This window comes from Vulpes vulpes, chromosome 4 (assembly GCF_048418805.1).
Source record: "Vulpes vulpes isolate BD-2025 chromosome 4, VulVul3, whole genome shotgun sequence".
Classification (NCBI taxonomy): domain Eukaryota; kingdom Metazoa; phylum Chordata; class Mammalia; order Carnivora; family Canidae; genus Vulpes; species Vulpes vulpes.
The window spans coordinates 91,410,949-91,431,881 of record NC_132783.1 but is presented as its reverse complement, the minus strand read 5'-3'; the positions used below and the strand labels follow the sequence as shown (position 1 = coordinate 91,431,881).

The window sequence follows — 20,933 nt, the reverse complement described above, 5'->3', positions numbered from 1 at the left end:
CCCCTCTTCAGTAAGAGCTTGCATATTGGCCATGGCATTGCAACAAGGGGGATCCAAAAAAGTTTTTGCCTAAAATCATGCACATACAATATGATTCTGATAATTCTAAGGAAATAATTGCTCTATTTAATTTTCAACAACAAAAAAAGTTAAATATCATTTAAGTTTATTGAGTTAAAAGAAATGCTAGTTATCCTGAGTGGATGTAAGGCTGAAAGCCAAGAATACCAGACTGACTATATAATAATTAGTAAACTAATTATTCCCAACCTACTAATATTAATTCATTCAACTCCTCTGAAATTCATCCAAATCTGAAACAAGGGTTAGTGATTGGTCCATAGCTTCTCCAAAAGACTATCATAAAAAATATAAAACTGTGTGTGTGTGTATAAACAGTACAGAGTTTCCTCAAAAAATTAAAAATTAGGGATGCCTGAGGGGGCTCAATGGTTGAGCGTCTGCCTTCGGCTCAGGTCGTGATCCGGGTGTCCTTGTATCAAGTCCCATATCAGGCTCCCAGCAGGGAGGCTGCTTCTCCCTCTGCCTATGTATCTGCCTCTCTCTCTTGTCTCTCATGAATAAATAAACAAAATATTTTTAAAAAATTAAAAATTGAATTACCATATGATCTGGCAATTCCACTAGTAGGTATTTACCAAAAGAAAAGGAAAGCACTAAATCAAAAAGATACATGTACCCTATGTTTATTGCAGTATTATTTATAATAGCTAAGATATGGAAGCAACCCAAATGTCCATCCATATATGAACAGATTAAGATGTGTTGTATATTAGCTATAAAAAAGAATGAAATCTTGCTATTTCCAACATCATGGATAGGACTGGGTATAGTGCAAACTGCAATAAGACAGTCAGAGAAAGACAAATACCATACAGTTTCACTCATATGTGGAATTTAAGAAACAAAACAAAGAAAAAAAGATAGAAAAAAGACACAAACAAAAAGCGGACTCTAAATACAGAGAACAAACTGGTGGTTGCCAGAGGGGAAGTGAGCAGGAGTATGGGTGATAAAAGGAATTAAGAGTACACTTACCTTGATGAGCACAGAGTAATGTACAGAATTGTTAAACCATCATATTTTACACCTGAAACTACTATAAAGCTGTATGCTAATTACACTCCAATAAAAAAATATAAAAGATGATGAATAAAAAGATACTGTCATTCAGTGAACATACATAACTTTGTATCAGTAGCTGTCAGAATCCTCAAGACCATCCCCCAGTTAGATGATTCATAAGGACTCACAGGACACGATATACAGTCATATTCACATCTAAGATTTGTTCTAGAAAAAGGACATAAAACAAAATAAGCAAATATGGGGCAAAGTTTAAGAGAATTACATGTAAGATGTCTAAAAGCCCTCTCCCATTGCAGTCACACAGGATGCGCTTAATTTTTCAACGTCCACAAGCTGTGACAACACATGAAAAGTGTTGCCCCTTATCAATGTTCCTAAGAAATGTAGTGATTTAAACTGGGGACTAATCATGTGGGCACCCTCTGCCCAGCACATACCACAACTCCAAAATCTCTAAAGGAAAGCAAGGGCTCAACATAAACTATGTATTTGTATAAACACTTCAGGCACAGTGAGCCACTTTTCTCTCTTAAGGAAAGGTTTACATCACTGTAGGGGAACCCTTTAGGAGGAAAGAGCTAGCGTTTCTGAGGATAGGCAGTATCAGGCCTGCTCTGTCAACTTTTTTCTTCACGGTACCCCATGTACATTATGAAGAAATATTAATAAGGTTAAATTATTATGCCTTATGCCAATTTCAAATAAGTCTTAAATTTAGAACAATTAAAACTAGAAGATAATAAAATAATAAATAGCTAACATGTACTAAGCTCTTGCTATAAATTCTGGCATTAACTACGGTATACATATGACCTTATTACATGTTTACAGCAACCCCATGAGATAGAGATGATGCTCAAATACTCAACACCACAATCACATGGCTGTTGCACTACTCAGGCATGTACTTCCTAATACTAGCCCAAGAAGTAGGTGCTATTATAATCTCCATCTTCTCAAAAAAAGGAATAAACCTAGAGAATCCAAGGATACATAGCTAGAACATGACAGAATGGGATTTTTAATTTAGCTTGTTCCAGAGCCCTGGCTCTTAATCACTGTGCTATATTGCCTCTCAATATGCAAAATACCTATATGGTCCTAGGATAGGAAAAGATGTCTTAAACACACACACACACACACACAGTAAAAACTATAAAGAAAAAAATTGCTAAATTTAATTATATCAGAATTTAACACTAGACATAGTAAAAGGTATAAAAAACAAAGTTAAAAGCCACTGGCTAAGAGATTATTTGTGACACATTTAACAAGAATTAAAGTCAGACCACATAAGAAACTTTCCTTATCGATAAGAAAAAAGGCAAAACAACACAACAGAAAAATCAGCAAAGTAAAAAAGTAATTCACACCAAGGAAATCAAACAGCCAAGAAACATATGGAAAAAAGATAAAATTAATAATTATGTAAATGCAAATTACATGATATACAATTTCACTCTCACCAGACTGGCTAAAATTTTAGTCAGATAATAGCAAGTGGGGTGAATATGAAGAATAATAGAAATCTTTCTTCTAAGAAAGATGGTAAAATCATTTTTGGAAGATATTCAGCAGCATCTAGTAAAGTTGAAGATCCAAATATCCTCTGATCCAGTAATGTTATTTTTAGGTTTATACACTATATACAATATGAGTAAGAATGTTCATTGCTGCACTATCTCAATATTATTATTATTATTATTATTATTACTATCAGTGAGGAATAACTTGAATGTCCATTAGCAGGGAAAGAAAAAAAACTGTCATTTAAGTGATATTACACAGCATATTATACAGCAGTAAAAATGAATGAATAAATTTACTTATAATACACTTGTACCAAAAAAACATAAAACTAAAGAAAGAAGTTGCAGAACATTATGTATCACTTATATAAGTTGTAAAAACACACAAAGAAGTATTATTGGCCTCCTGGGTGGCTTAGTGGTTGAGCCACTGCCTTTGGCTCAGGGTGTGACCCCCAGGGTCCTAGGATTGAGTCCTCCATTGGGCTCCCTGCAGGGAGCCTGCTTCTCCCTCTGCCTGTGTCTCTGCCTCTCCCTCTGTCTCTCATGAATAAATAAATAAAATCTTTAAAAAAAAAAAAAAAAAAGAAAAGGAAGAAAGCCAGTCAGTCAACATGCCTACCTACCTAACATGGCTTTAAAGCAAGGCATATTAGAAAAAACTCACTGCTAAATTTAGTACTAGGGTGCTATTCAATGCATTATTTACCATATAATAAAGTCTTCTATTTATGAAAAATCAATGTATACAATAATAATAAAAAAACAAAGGCTGAAAAATCAATACTGTAATTTCCATGTCAAGAATTCTGGGGGAGAAAAAAAAAAACTAAATAAATAAAACTTAAAAAAAAAAAGTAGAAGGAAGGAAATGAAGATATGAGCCAAATCAATAAAACAGAAAAAGAAAAAACAATAGAAAGAAATTAGGAAAGCTCAATTTGGTTTCTGAAATGAACAAAAAGAGAGGAAATGCCAATTATCAATATCAGGAATGAAAAAACAGACATCACTACAATACCATAAAGATATTAAAAGATAAGATAAAATCCTGAATATCCTTTTTTTTTTTTTTTTTTTGAGAGAGAGAGAGAGAGAGAGAGAGAATGCATGTGTGAGTTGGGGGGGAGGCAGAGGGTGAGAAAGAATCTTAAGCAGACTCCACATTAAGTGCAGAGCCCAACACCAGGCTCTATCTCATGACCCTGAGATCATAACCTAAGCTGAAATCAAGAGTCAGACACTTAACTGACTGAGATACCCAGGCACTCCTGAATAACTTTAACCAACAAATGACAACTTAGATGAAATGGGCAAATTCTCAAAAAGCAACACAAAAAGAATGGGCAGATCTACTTAAAACATATTTGTTATTAAAAACTTCTCACAAAGGAAACTCCAAGTTCAAAAGTTTTCATTTGGTGAATTTGTAGACATTTAAGAAAGAAGTAATATCAACTGTACATAAATTCCTTGGAAGGGCAAAAAAAAGCAGAATACTTCTCAACTCATTTATGAAGTCAGCACAACCCTGATACCAAGTGTGAAGAGAAGAAAAGAGAAGAGAAAAAGAGAAGAGAAGAGAAGAGAAAAGAAGAGAAGAGAAGAGAAGAGAGGGGAGGGGAGGGGAGGGGAGGGGAGGGGAGGGGAGGAGAAGAAGAAAAATAGAGCCATCTTGCTCATGAACATAAATGCAAAAAATCTGAATAAACTATTAGGATATCAAGCCCAACAACATTTAAAAGAATAACACATCATAACCAAATGAATTTATTCAAAGAATAGAAAGAAGGTGGTTTAACATTTGAAAATCAAGAAAATAATCTACCACACCAACAGAAATTATATAACATATAGCAGGAAAAATTTTTTTGATGATTTTAATAGACGTGGAGAAAAATTAACATCTACTCACATAAAACAAAAAATTCAGCAAATGAAGTAGAAGGGAACTTGCTTAATCTGATGAAAGATTATCTGTAATCACCCCGCCCTCATATGTACACACACACACAGAAATTTTAATGGTGAACTATTAAAACCTTGCTGAAATTCTATCACCACTTCAACATTATGATGGAAGTCCTAACAAGTTGAATAAAATGGAGGATGGGGACATACAGACTTTGCAAATGGTATGACTTTATCGTAGAGGTAGAAATTCCAAAAGCATCCACGGCAAATTATTAAAAGTAGTAAGTAAATTCACTTACTTACTAAGTGAGTAAGATCATTGGAACAACAGCTCAAAATACAAAAATCAAATACATTTGTACATACAACAAAAACTTATTAAAATTTTAAAAGTGGGGGATCCCTGGTGGCTCAGCGGTTTGGCGCCTGCCTTTGGCTCAGGGCATGATCCTGGAGTCCCGGGATCAAGTCCCACATCGAGCTCCCTGCATGGAGCCTGCTTCTCCCTCTGCCTGTGTCTCTGCCTCTCTCTCTCTCTCTCTCTCTCTCATGAATAAATAAAATAAAATCTTAAAAAAAATTTTTAAATGGTACCATTTATAGCAATGAAATCAAAAACCTAAAAATAAAGCAAATATGTATAAATTTTTATAGAAAAGTCAAAACATAAGCAAGAAATATTTCTGAAGTCCTAAATAAATGGAAGAACACACCATATTCACGAATTGGAAGATATACTGTAGTAAATGTGTCAATTCTCCCCAAACTGACCTACAAAGTTAATGCAATCCCACTCAAAATCCCTGCAGGTTCTGTGTAGAAATTGATATGCTCATTCTAATAATTAAAGAGATTGCAAAAAGTGAGCTAGGGAAACCTTGGAAAAGAACAAAGAGTAAGACATTACCAGATGTCAATATTTAAAGCTACAGAAATAAAAAGTGTAGCATAATACAAGGATAAAGGAAGAAACCAATGAACTAAAAGAGTCAAGAAATATATTGATATAGTCACTGATTTATGACAAAGATAACCCTGCAGCAGAGTAGGGAAATAACTTTTCAAAAAAAGAAAAAAAAAATTAATCTTGACCTCTATCTCACACTATGGACAAAAATAACTTTTAGATGTCTCATATATCTAAGTGCAAAAGATTAAAAAACAAACAAAGCTTTTAGAAGAAAACATTGTAATATATCTTTAAGACTTCAGGGTAAATGAAGATTTTGCGGTTCCAAACAGTGCTAACAATAAAGGAAAAAATGTAAACTACCCTATATTGAAATTGTTAACTTCTATTCAAAAGACACTATTAAGAGTTTTAAAAAATAACCCATATACATGGAATATATACACATGTATATAAATGTGCATGTATATGTGTGTGTAAAAAAATTTATGTTCCAAATATATGAAGTTTTTACAAACTGAAAAAGAAAAAATGCATACAGTCCAATATAAGGCGTCACAAAAGAGTATATCCTAAGGGCAAATAAACATATGTGAAGGTACTCCATAAGCAGTTATCACAAAATACAAGACAAAAATCTCAGTGCAATACTATACCCCCACCAGAATAGAAAAAGAGAGAGAGAGAGAGAGAGAAAGCACCAAAAGAAAGTGGAAATTTCTAGAACGCTCATTTACTATAGTAGGACTGTACAGCCACTTTGGAAAACTAATAGCATCTAAAGCTATATACATAAATACTTAATCCAGTGGTACCTCTCCTGAATATTTTACCAACACAAATGCATAAATGTTCATCTAAAAGTATGTAACAAAATCTTCCCAACAGTAGCAGTTGCCAAAAACTGGAAACAACCTGAATGTCTATCAATATCGGTATAAAGTAAGTTGTATTATCTACACACAAAGGAATATTATATAACAAAACCATAAGCAAACTACAAAAAGTATAAAATATTGGGTCAAAGAAGACATATAAAATAGACATGTTTATAATTCTACTTTTATAAGTATATATAGGTAAAACTAATCTATAGTGATAAAAATCAAAACAGGTTGCATCTCTGCGGGGAGGGGTTGAGAAAATGACAGACAAGCACAAGAAACATTCTGGGGTGATAGAAATATTCTCTATCACAATGTGGATGACTTAAACAATTATACACAAATATTCAAAATTCTCTGTGCTGTATGAAAAATATTTGTGCATTTAATTTAATGTAATACACAACAAAACACTATGCATATTTAAACAACAACAACAAATCACCTAGATTCTAGATAAGTGATATGCAAAGTAATCAGTCTACAAATCTATCTTGTTAAGAGTCCATAACAAGATAAGGAGCTTGCACTACAATGAATATCAACACATTACTTTCTTCAAAAAGAAAGTTTTACCATGAAAACAGAATCAACTAAACTAAATAGTGGGTTGAATTAAACCGTATTAATAAGTGACACAGTGGACTCACATTCTAATGAAAGCTCCTTATCTTGACCTGGGCTGGAAGGAGCACCACTGTAGAGAACAACCATGATGGTGATTGGAGAACTAGGTGAGATGGGAGGGGTGTGGGGAGAGGAGACACAGGCTTTGGTGAGAGGGTTGGGGAGACCAAGAAAAATGAGAATATGTTAAAGTTCTTTTGGGATTAAATTTTAAATATGTATTTAAACTACTCTAGGCAAAGAAAGGAGAAAAAAAGAAACAGAAAAAGGGAGACAATTAAATAAAAATAGTTAAGATGGCAGAATGAAGTCCAAATATATCAATATATGCAAACATAAAAGGACTAACCTCATTGGTTAAAAGAAAAGAAGAAATTGTAATTTAAAAAAATTATAACCTTTTTGCTATGTATCAAAAAGGTTCATAGTAAAAGGATGGAATATACATAAATAAAACTGATAAAATATACTAGTATCTGAAAAGGCCTTAAGACAAAAAGCATAATGAGGAATAGAGATCACTAAATTATGACTGTAAGTTCAATTACACCAAGAAAACAACTCTAAACAAGTACTTACCTAACAAAATACACTCAAAAATATAAAAAGCAAAAAAATAATAGATTTTCAGAAAATGGTAAATCCACTATCACAGTAGGAGATCCTAACACTACTTTCAACATTTGCCACCAATCTTCCATCCTTTCTCAGACTGTTTTCCTCTTAAATCAGAAGATCTAAGGTCTTCAAGACCAATGGTCAACCCAGGTGCGTCCTGAACTCTTTTAGAGGCATCATTAAGATATAGGAGACACAATGTCAGGTACTACGTGGATTATTGCTGCCATCTGCTGGACACAATGTTCATTCCCACGTCGATCATAGTTGGCTTTAACAAGTCCTAGTGAGAAAGCTTATAAAGCCCTAAACTGTAATCTTTTCTAAACTTGTTTTATCTAATGAAATAGAGATACTCTCTCTAAATTAAATATGTGTCCCCTCTATGTTTGTGGAATTAAACAATCCTCTAGTAACGATGCTTATTCTTTTCAAGTCACAGGTTTATAAGAGTATAGAAAATTACAATGCCTGAAATCTACTTGGAATTTAATATATCTATGAAGACTACCAATCTTTCCATACAACTACTGCAAAATCATATTTTATACACTGAGTAATTATAATGAGTCACTTCAAACATACCAACGATTCTCTACTCATACAGCGTATTAGCCACATTACTTGCAGTATCTCTTAAAATTTGCCTTCCAGGCACACAGGAAAATTACACTTCCTGCCCAGTTAGTACTTAAAGTTGCTAGGGTCAATGGTTGTGAGTTAAAGTACCATGTGGCATCTGCACGCCAAGGCAAGTAACTGCACACGCGAAACCTGGCTGCATTCTCCCTCTACAACAGCAACAAGACGGGGCCTCCAAAAGAGATGGTGAAGCCACCTTCTCTTGGAGATGGTGAAGATGAAAGCAACTTAGAACACTGAAGAAAGTTGCCCTAGAGTTTTCAGACTTAGAATAGACTTGGGAAGAGGAAAAACAAGCTTTCATTGTGTTAAGCCACTGAGTTGGCACTTAACTGTTACCTCAGCATAGCCTAACCCAGGATTTCTCAAAGTGGCACTACTGACACCTTGGGCTGAATAATCCTTTGCTGTGGGTACCACTGTCGGGAATTAAGCAGCATCCCTGGCATCTTCCCACTACTTTTCAGTAGCACTCCTCAATATGACAACCAAAATTAGCTCCAGACATTGCCTTCCTCCCCAAATTTGAGAACCACTAGCCTACCTTAGCCTGAATACAGTATATATATATATATATATATATATATATACATATACGTATGTATATTATTAATATGTATGAGAGTATATTTAACTCAACTGTCATATGACACAAATATATGCTTTATTAGGTACTAAGGTCAGACGTTTTATAGGCTCTTAACAGATATGAATTTCCTTTCTTAAACTAGGAGAGCTAATTTATAAACTTAAAAAAAGTCCAATCAGTATCACAAGTCTTTCCATAAGAAGGTAAACAAAATGTTGCAAAAGGACATGTAAATCCATACATACAATGCTGTTCATTTCCGAGGATTCATAGCTCCCAACTGGATGGACATTTCCAATGGGCTCCAAACCCTCTTCATCCCACATGTATGTTCCATCAGAGCTATCAGATGGAGAGAGCTCAAATGAAGAACCAGCTCTGTAATCTGTATCTGGTGAAATCAAGTTATTCCCAGAAGTATGTTTTGTACATTCACTCCTGTCTTCAATTGATTTTTTAAAAAGAGAAAGAAAAAAAAAGTTGTTAATTCACAAAAATGTATTTCTCAGGTTCTGAAGAGATAAATTCTAATAATTTATTAAATAAAAAAACTGGCAAAAAATATTAGTAACTACAGTATTTTCTAAATCCCAAACAATAAAAAAAATCAATCTTAAATAACCTACTGAAATATTTTCCAATACACATAAAGAAAATTCATTGAGCTATCTTTCACTTCTGGAACATTTCTAGAATTATAAATAAAGCCTCATATTCTTTTAATACTTCCTAAGATACTTACTTTTGCACACTGGCCATGAACTCCTTACCCTGTATATAGCATTTAACCTTGCAATTACCTCCTTATAAGGGAAACACTTGTTCTGGTATTCACTTCTAACTAGAAGACCTTCAGACAGTCAAGGGTTTATGTATATCTTTAAGCATGGCCTAGACCCTTCACCAGATCACAGGCCTACACCCAATCCCTTCAGTTTGTTCTTTTTTTCAGGCCATACAGGCACCTAGATATTTCTCCAGACTTTTAGTGCCAGGATAACCAAATATAAGGGAAAATGTTTAAACAGGTACTAATCTCACTTTCCTCAGTTAAAAATATAAAGTTCCTCTGAAAGTATAACTATAAAGTTTATTAAACAAGAAACCAAGTCCTCCTTTTAAAAAAATGTATATTTCCTAGGATAAAAACATTCATTAGATTGGACATAACCTATATTATTACCAGTTCATTTACCCTTTGGCACAGCCTTACTCTAAACAAATAGCATCCATTACCATAAGGGAATAGATGGTCTAAACTGGCATGCCACTGTCGAGGAAGTGGGGGGAAAAAAAAAAAAGAATTCTGAAGCATGACAGTCAAACAAGAACAAAGGTAAGATACATTAGGGGAAGAGTATTTTTACTGACATTGTTTTAAATAGTGAAAAATAAGACCCAGAGCCAAAGCCACAGGAAAATAAAAGTTGCCCTGCCCCAATTTTATCTAGATCCATCCCTCCACAAAATTGACAGTATCTTGGAATTAATCAAAAGGTAATTCTAAATTTAAGTTCAGTTATATTATCTAGGAGAAAGCAAACAAACTTAAGGATATTAATATTTACCAGAGACACTTATATCTATCCACTCGTCAGTTTTACTTTTTTCATTTTCCTTGGGGGAATCAAACATATCCTTTGGTGGTACATTTTCATGCTTTTCTTCTTTGAGACAAATTTCCTCTGGAGTTATTCTAGTTCTGTTGGAGTCTTCTATATCTATAAAATCATCACTAAAATCTTCACTTAAATCATTCTTATCAGAAGATGACAAAGACGACAAGGAAATATCATCCACATCATCACTCAAGTATCTAATTTTAGCATCATGCTTCATGGTCTGGTCATTTTCTGTTCTGTAACTATCATTTGCAATTAGTTCTTGGTCCTTATTAGTAGTTCTGTCCTTAGCCATAAGTTCAGCATCTTCTTCTACACATGAATCAGCAGGTGAATTTTTATTACCATCAACTGTGATAGTGCCAGAAAATGGAGGTCGGTTAGATTTCAGTAGAGAGGGATGAACCATCCTATAACCCAAAGTGGAAGTTACACCAGGGCCATTTGGTAAAGCCAACTTCTTTCCACCGGCAGCATAAGGCCTATTAAATCCATACCCTAAGTGATCATTCCCATTGAGTACCTCTGACTGCCGGGAATTTCTTGCTAGCATACTTGACCTCAGAGGTACTCTAATGGGCAGCTGTTGGCTCTGATAAGGCTTTGTAAGATCTGCAGCTCTATTGAAGGAATGTGATCTGGTTATAGATGAAGGTGGAAGGAATGAATTCTGAATGGAATGTGAAAAACTCTGTGACCTTACCATTTTTTCACAAGTAAGAGATTTAATATTGTCTAGGGATTGTACTAAGCCTTCTCCAGAACTGCTTCTGGTGGCACAGGAGCTTGCTCTAGGCCTTTGTATGCTACTAGCTGAACGGTTTCCATATAATCCATTCAACTGTGATTTTGGGGCACTGACTGAAGAATATGAAGTCCTTCCTAATAATGTGCCTTTGGTGAATTTACCCAAACTAGGTGGTCCAGTCAAAGACTTTTGGTTTAACTCCTCTGTAGATGACACAAACATAGTGGATGGCTTTGCTAACTTTGATGAGAGTAAAGAAATACTTTTCAAGCCTCCCTTTATCCCATTTTTATCAAACATTCCTTGAGTAGGTGCATGTTTTTCAGGATCAATTACTTTATCGCGTGAAGTTTGAATACTGTTCCGCTCTTCAACACTTTGTGCACTAAGCTGGTATTTGGTTGCCGTTCTCCAATTAAATGAATGGGATGATGGGCAATCAGAGCCATTATTTTTGATGTAACTTTTGACATTGTTACTCTTAGAAGTTCCCAATAAATCAACAGGTGTCCCATTTGACATTGGCTGCAGTGTACTTCTCACAGATTTTGTTCCATACTTTGGCAACTTGGAACCCAAAAATGTCTTGATTTGTGTTTTTTCTTCCATGAGCTATAAGATGCATTTGTTCTTAAAATTTGACAGAATCTGAGGAGACAAAAAAGGAGATAAAATGTTCTTAAATAAGCATAATTACATGGGTTATAACATAATAAGAATATATATTTGTAGACAATTAAATGCAGCAAAGCTCAAAACCTACTTATGCTTCCTACCAAACTCTCAATAAATATTGAATGCACTAAATTAATAAATTGTCATTAGGAGAAAGTAAAGAAATTTTTTTTTAAGATTTATTTATTTATTCATGAGAGACACAGAGAGAGAGAGAGACAGAGACACAGGCAGAGGGAGAAGCAGGCTTCATGCAGGGAGCCTGACGTGGGACTCGATCCCAGGTCTCCAGGATCACGCCCAGGGCTGAAGGCAGACGCTAAACCGCTGAGCAACCGGGGCTGCCCAAGAACATTTTTATAAACCTGGGCTATGCATAATGATAGCAAAATCCAGAATTAACAAAATTAGACTGCCAATTTTTATTGTATTTTTTTAAAAAGAAACACTTCTCTAGAAAGAACGCCTATCTTCCAATTTCCAATCCAAATTATTTTTTTTTTTCACTTTGGTCATTATCTCCTTTAAAATAAGAAAATGTGATTTTATTATTTTTTTAAGCACATTTGATCTTATAAAACAATACATTTTTAAAATTCATCACTAAAATCATGGTAGGATGTAGGAAAAGAACACAATAGCACCAAAAAAAATTCTTCTGATGTTAAGTTGCATTGTATCCATCTCAAAAGAGTTTTCAACTGGTAATATAAACAGACACTATAGTAGGTGTCATGGTGAAAAGTATAATAGTTTTGATAAAATTGACTAGTCCACTAATCTCTCCCAATCCTAACTTTAACAGAAAATGATTATATAAAAATTCTAAGCATACAAAAATGCAAAATATGAATAAAAGTATATGCCTTATGGTCACTGATGGCTTTTAAAATTATATATCTTACAACACTGTTATTTGTTGGTTTTGTTTCTTGATTAAAAAAAATCTGATTCTAAGCCATCCCTATACTTTAAAAATTCAAAGTTTCTAGAGTATGCATGTTATTAAGTCAAAAGTAAACATTTAGGGACTCATACATTCAAGTAAAGATGGTGCAGCAGCACATGCGTAAAACTTTTAAATGAATAAAAATATGTCTAACAGGCATGCTTATCCTAAGTGGTTCTGCCCATAGGAGCATACAATCAAAGTTTGGAGGCTTCTGGTTTAGACTTTGCAGAGGGGTGAAGCAGAATTCTAGAATTTCCCAACTCCAATAACTAATAAAAGGAGAGGAAAAAAAAATATATATATATATATATATATTCCTGTGTGTGTGTAATTTTTAGCCAAAACTCACCAGCTCTGTCAAACAAAAATTGTTTAAACTAAGTATCTCTAAACTTTAAAAAGTAGTGGCCAGAAAAAGATTGTGTACAATGTGGTCTGGCTCCTAGCCTGATGACACTGACTAAAAGCAGTCATGGGAAAAATAAGTGAGTTGATAAAACTTCAAAGTTGTAATAAACATCCTCCAGTTTGGATAGAAATATATGATTTGGCATGCTTTAGAAAAGTACAGGAAAACATCTTCAGCACAGAATCTCTGAAATCTCAACTGAGGCACAGTAGGACCAGAACCCACTGACTTCCAAGACACTCTTCTGACTTAAGGGAAGGGTCTGAAGCCCCTAAAATTGTACTACACACTCAGCAGGATGGAGTGAGGCTAGCAGACACTTAACAAAATCTACGGAGACAGGAGAGCCTGGAGCACCAGAAGAGTCCCTCCCACAACACACCACCTTATACCCTTACCTCAGAGAAACAAAAAAGAGAACAGCATACAACAGCTCAAAAGGTATATTGAGGGGGTACAATAAAAGGAGGAGAAAAAGTAACAGTCAAGGAGAAAAAGGTACCAATGGGAATTCACCCCTGTTATACCAGGGCAAATACAAAGTCCTGATCCAGCTATTCGAGTCTCTAAATAAAAAGATAAAAAGAAATGGCCACATAACCATATAAACAAGAGAGTAGAAGGAGGTAAAGTAACAAATAATGACTATGGTAAGCAGAACAAAGGAAGAACCCAGCCTGAAAGAAAACAACAACACAAGAAAATAAAATTCCCAGTTAGTTCTTTGTAACAGAGAACAACCTAGGAAGAACAAACATTTAATAAACAAGAATTCAAATATAAAAAGACAAAACAGGTAAGTTGAGATGAGCTAAGGCAATCAATTAGGAAGGAAAGAAGCAAAGATTGAAAATTAATGGGCAAGGAGAAAAATCTTAAAATAACCTGAGTACTGAGGAGAAAAAAAGACAAAGAAGATGTAGGACAGAGATTGAATGGAAAGATAATTAGTCTTCCTGACACAGAATAGCTAAACAAATAGAAGAAAAAAAGCAGGTCGACATAATAGCAATACCCCTAAAATAAAGGGAAAACAACCTACAGAAGGAAAATTTTAAAAATTTTAATTAAAAAACTAAACCACATATCTAAGTACATATCTAGGTTAAGTTAATAAAATATCAAGGATGGATAAAGAAGTAATTCCCCAGTAATGCAAGAAAAAAAAATCACTTTGTCACAATGACTGGGAGTTCGATTTCATGGACTGCCATTTACTAATAATCCCTGATGGTTTATAGAGACCTATTCTGTGTTGAGTGAGAGAAAAAGGAGAATTTGATCCATTAGTCATTTGTTCAATTATCTCTCCCGTTTACCTATTCTGAGTTCAAATCAATTAAGAATCTCACACTGACCAGAAAGAAGAATAGCTCTTTGGTATCTGGACAGGTTAGGTTTTATGTTTCTGTGTTAACTCTGTAGCCACAGCTAAAATTGTAGAATTGGAAACAATAAACTCTCAGTATCTGGGTGGCTATATATCCACAATTTAAAAAGGTCTTTATTTCTCATCCCAAGTACAGATTACTTTTTCTACTCCTGAAGAGTATTAATAAATTAGATTATAAAGTCTCTTAAAGTAGCTCTGTTCCAATTAGCTTACAGAAACAAATATGCATTTATAAATTGAATATTACCAAAATTCCCAGAAAATTGATCTTCTAATATTTAAAATGTGTTATACTTTTAAAAATTATTCTTACAGAAACTAAGTCAAAAGGTTTTAAGAACCAAGTCCACATAATTAAGGTAAGTATCTGGTAAACAAACCTAGTTTAATGGAACAAATCTGTCTTCTGATTTTTTGTCAGTGTTAAATATAATGTAAGCATATATTTTTATCCCAGTAGAGTAACTTTAATGAAATACATACAGGTTTGGTGATCAAATAAGCCATTCTTATTCATAAAACAATGTTTAAGATTATGAAAATGTAAATCTGTGTTTAAACCGAATGATCATTCTGACAAACGTTTTATTTCAATAGTAATTATGTTTTATGGTGTCAGCTTTATGGATAATTTTCAAGAACTTTAAAGGTAACCTAAAATGTTAGGCCAATATTAAATTGAATTAACTAATGAATAATCATTAACTTACTAGATCATTTCTAAGTAAGACAGAATACTAAAACATTAATTACACAGCATCATTTCAAGTTTACATGCTTTTCCTTCTTGTTATTACAGAAACTTCTTGTTATTATACAGAAAGACTATACATTTGAGACAGGTAAATGAACACACTAAGTTTTGATACTTTGAGAAACTGTACACTGGATCCTATTTTTATAAAGGCAGCGTGACAGAAATCACATAAAGATGTGAGTGCACATGTATGTTTAAACACAACAAATTGTTAATAGTTGTTATCATTAGAGAAGTGAGAATCAGGTGAAGGGAAGGCTTCTTTTTACCTTTACATCTTTATTATTTAAATATTCTAAACATGCCCATATTTTTACAATGTAAAAAATTTTAACTACAAAACTGGGTCTTAAAAACACCCATTTATTCAACATGAAAACAAGTCTTTTTAAAAATTTATTTATTTATTTAGGTAATCTCTACACTCAATGTGGTACGCAAACTCACAACCCCAAGAGCTGCACGCTCTTCCAGCTGAGCCAGCCAGGCACCCCTCAATATGAAAACAAGAATTAACAGTTTAACTAAAAACAATTACTCAAAATCCAGTTCAATATTATGTGAAATATACTTAAAAGACATAAAAAATAGAAGATGTCTGAATAAGAAACAAAGGACTTTTTATTCAACAGACAGAACATCTTCATAAATTACCATTTCTATTTCTCCAGACCACCTCAATTCAGTATGTTTCACTTATCAATTTTACCTTTAAAAATGTATTTGAAACTCATGATTTCCATTCCATAACTCTAGTTCTTACGCTCATCATCTCTTTTAGTATTTCTACAAAGGCTTCCTATGTTATAAAGACTCCCATCTCACTTTTATTCAAACTGTCAACAGTTAGTTACACTCTTATAGCACAGATCTGATCATATCCTTCTACTGATTAAAAACTATCAATGGCTCAGGAACAACAAAATAAAATCCAGAATCCACTACAGAGATCAAATTTCTCTATTTGGCTCTACACTATCTTTGCTGACTATACATTCAAGCTGATGCATTGTTGGTCATTCCCCTAAATCTATTCTGTATTTTCTACTTTCTATGCCTCTGCTATTATAAAGACCACCCTCAAGGCTCCACTTTCAAAGTTGAAAATCCCTACACCCACAAACCTTTCCAGTTAGAACTGATTTCACATCCTTCTCTATTCTCTTTGTAACATTAATATAGCTGTCTTATAATTGTGGGCATGTCTATTTGACCCATTAGGAAGTAAATCTGTTAAGAGCATAAAATGAGTCTTAAATACTTTGAGGCCTGCCACAGGACCACAAATTTGAAAGCTCCTAAACTTTTAAGTAAATTCACAATCTCTTAGTGCAAGTTAATTGAATAAATACTAAGTCAAGACTGAAAAATAACTTTGCTTTTTGGGCCTGTGATTGTAATGATATTAGATTTAAGGGTCATTTTGCAAATCACTAAATAACATAACATTAAAAATTCTGTCCTCTGGTGAATTTGTCTGTGAGTCAGGAAGGCTTTAACATTTCCCTGTCACATGTAGACTAAGGACAGAAAATTCTATTCTTTCACTTCTCTATTCCTTTATTTTACTGTCTAAAATAAGAATAATGTATATTATCTCCCAAGAATATCTTAAGTATTAGTAACTTGGAGGCATAAGATAAGCCCACAAGAAAGACACACTACTGCTACAAAGTGTTTGGGGGGCTGCCATTCAGAACAACAACAACAAAAAAAAAAGATTACAACCTGGTTGCACTATTTCCTATCAAGAGTATATATTGATTTCTAAACACACAAACAATTTTAATAAATGAAACCCATCATCTTGGGCTGTGCTCTTAAGTCAAAACTAATCTGATGGCTCAACTGTAAAGCTTCCATATCGGCTTATATTATGAATATTGTCACTTCATTAGTTGATTCATGAAACTTTCTCCTACATTTGCTTATATAACTATGACATGAAATAAAACTGACACTGTGAGTCTGCCTCATTTTAGTAGCTATAGTACCTCTGATGAACTCTCCCTGATATGTAGTCTGTTAAGTGATTAAAGAATGCAGTCATAACAATTTGAAAAGTACATGCTGGCTACAAAATATAATGATATCATCTTCTCTGAAACACTTCAATATTGTCTGAGAGCTTTAATTTAATGGTGAACTAAAAATAATATCTGGCACGTGGCTTAGAAATGTCTGAGATTTTCGGATTTAATTTCTGTAAAATGATTTTTACAGTATAGCACATTTATAATGTCAGTATTTCACATTTGAAAGAATCTTCAAAACTACATATAAATTCCTTTTTAAAAAACTAGTAAATCAGGGGCGCCTGGGTAGTAGCTCAGTCAGTTAGGCTCCCTACTCTTGATTTTGGTTTAGGTCATGATCTCAGGGTCCTGAATCAAGCCCCATGTTGGGCTCTGTGCTTAGCGGGGAATCTGCTTGAGATTCTCACTCTCCCTCTCCTCCTGCTTGTTCCTCTCCAACACACATTCTCTCTCTCTCCCTCTCTCTCTCTCTCTCAAATAAATAAACCTAATAAATCAAAGTTTCTTGGTTTTAGGTTTTATTTTTTGTTTTATGCTTTTTAAAAGGAATCCACAATTGGATGAGAAGGGGAAAGAAAAAGCAAACTTTATTGAGCATTTACCTGATGGGTATCATGCCTACTATTCTATCCTTGTTTAATCTTCATAACGCTGTAAGGTTGTGGATGTCCTCCCATTTTAAATAGATTTGGAAAGGCTAAAATGCTTGTCCAAAAATTCATACACTACTGAAATGGATTCAGGTTCAAGTCTACCTGATTCCAGAGTCCATGCAGACTGCCTTCCTGACAAAGGAATAAAATATTCTTTTCTTTTTAAAAACTTATTTATTTGAGTGAGAGAGACAGAGAGAGATCTCTTGGAAGGGGGCGGGGGCCAAGGGAGAGAGAATCTCCAGCCAACTCCCTCCTACCCCAGCAGAGCCAGACTTGGGGCTAGATCCCAGGACCTAGAGACCATGACCCTAGCTGAAATCAAGAGCCTAACTGACTGAGCCACCCAGACATCCCAGGAATGAAATATTCTGAGAGGATTACTGAGAAGTACAAGGGACTCAATAGCTAAGGTTGGGAAGTATAAAGACTGCAAAGAACCAAGGTATAATTAAATCAAAAGTTTTGCAAAGCAACAGTAGAAACTTTCATTTTTTCAAATTCCTTTCATATCCATTACCTTATCATCTGAGGAACCACCCACTCACATTCTTTTTTTAGTTTTTCAAATAGCTCTTTAGAAGGTATGAACTGCCTGCATTTTAGGGATTTACATAGGCATAAATTCACTACTGAGACCCAAAGCAATTAACTGAACAGTCACTTCTTAATATGCACTTTCACATTCAAATAACTGTATATTAATTTAATTTTTTTGACCTTGTATTACTCAACCACTTCCCCCAAATTTCCTTCTGCCCTGTTTCTCCTAGCTTTCATCTGTGACATAAACTGATTCAAAGGCTTGACTGCAATAATCAAATAAGCAAAAATGACACCTTTATCCAAAAGTAAAGGTTTAAAACAGTACCTCAATCCAGATTGTTTGTGGTTTTAAAAAGAGCACACAAAGCTCGACACAAAGCTCCATTACTGTATCAAGCCGACTTTTCTGTCCTCCAGCTACAACTTTTTACTCAGGCATATGGAGATCAAAGCAACTTGTGAAAGTGAGGCTTTAAACTAATTTGTGGCTTAGGAATATTAAATAATGTTATTAAATTTAGATTCAAGGCATATTATTTTCTGAAGTTTTTTAATTTAAGGAACAGGAGAATACTAGTAGATAAAGAGGAACCAGAAGCGCCCTTGACCAAACCACAAAAATTCTCTCCCAATTTTACCATTTAGTTCTGATAAAACTTAAAAACTATGTGGGGCATGCAAATGACATTAAGGTGCTGACGGCTAGGTAAAGATGACAGGTGCCAAGCTGCTTGAATTATGACCAAACCTAATATCTTAGTTGTGCTTGCTTTTTTTTTTTTTTTTTTTTTTTTTAGGTATGGGGGGCGGCGGGGCAGAGGCAGAGGGAGAAGCAGGCTCCATGCAGGGAGCCTGACATGGGGCTCGATCCCGGGTCTCCAGGATCACACCCTGGGCTAAAGGTGGTGCTAAACCCCTGAGCCAACAGGGCTGTCCAGTTGTGCTGCCTCTTAAAATAGTATACAGGCACAACAATTAACCAGACATTTTATAAAACACCGGGTATTGAAAAATCACAGTATGCAATCCTTTAACATTTTGGTCTATTTAGGACTTGCTCAAGTAAAGTTTCTAAATTAAATAAGGCAATGAGAACAGGGATATAGAGAATCAGGTGTCAGAGAGAAGAGTGACAGGGGTAACATTAATACAGATGGATCATTGCTAGGTTATAAATTCAAGGACGGCACAGACTGAGTTTGATACACCAGTGTATATTACCCAAGCCTATGTTTGTTCAGTATATGGCACGCACTAAATACCCTAAAATGAAACATTTGATTAAGATTTATTAAGATTTACTGAAAGAATACTTTCTAAGAGGAAAATAAATTTTAGTAGGAATTTTGACCTAATAGAATACAATATGGTAATTAAAAAAAAAAAAGAGCTATTGGTTACATACAACAATACAGATGAATCCAGCAAGATCTTTTACACAAAAGAATCCAGATGTTTAAGAGTATATATAGTGTGGTTCCACTTATAGAAAGATCAGAATGTCACTTCCACTTAGGATTTAGAAAGCTACAATGAATGTCACTACTACCTAATAACCTGGAATAGATAATCTTCAAAATCCTAATTTTTCTTGAGCCTATCACAGAGCCAACATCAGAATACAACCAAATCAGCCAAATTCCAAATGGAGCCAAGACCATCTAAGAAGGGACATGACATTTTTTTAAGTTTGACTTTCAGCAGAGCATAAAATAAATGACCACCATAAGGAGTAATACACTAACATTTTCATGGATGCTTAAATGCCAAATGTGGAGTAAAATATCAGTTTGGAATAGCAAGTTCTTTTCCATGGGCCTTAACCTACTATTCAAGGAAAATACACTATAGAGAGCTTCCTCTCAGTGGCACAAGCATGCAGGAGATAAGACGCTAAGCTGGGACAAGGACAAAGCCCCACTAGCTTCTATGCATCCTTCTGTTTTATACAACAAAGCCTTCAACTGCTGGGGACAAGGCAGCAAGCCCTCTTACCCCTAGGATACAGGGAAAGATCCAGTGCACCTGGGGAAATAAAATGGAACATAAAAAATGCTCAATTGATTCATTTATATAAAAGGAAGGTCAAGAACAAACTAATTTTGATAATAAGGATTAGAATAGAGCAATGGATCACCAATGTTGGTGTGTATCAGAACCACCTGGGAGGGCTTATTAAAACAAGATTGTTGTCCCACCCACACCCTATAGTTTCCAAGCCAATATGTCTAAAAAAGAGTAAAATATGTCTAAAATACAACATGTATTTTTTTTTATTTTAAAGATTTTATTTATTTATGAGAGACACAAAAAGAGAGG

The 20,933-nt window shown here is 34.4% G+C and overlaps 1 protein-coding gene across 14 annotated transcripts in view; it reads right to left on the bottom strand.

Annotated features, from left to right (window-relative positions):
* CCSER2 (coiled-coil serine rich protein 2) overlaps positions 1–20,933 on the bottom strand; it is a 186,962-nt gene that overhangs the window by 133,445 nt on the left and 32,584 nt on the right. For all 14 annotated transcript variants that reach the window (XM_072756389.1, XM_072756382.1, XM_072756383.1 and 11 more), the window contains exons 2-3: positions 10,392–11,841; positions 9,069–9,265 (exon numbers count right to left, since the gene is read on the bottom strand). In XM_072756389.1, coding sequence (XP_072612490.1) covers positions 9,069–9,265; positions 10,392–11,802 — 1,608 coding nt within the window. In that variant the 5' untranslated portion in view covers positions 11,803–11,841. The remainder of the gene's footprint in view (positions 1–9,068; positions 9,266–10,391; positions 11,842–20,933) is intronic.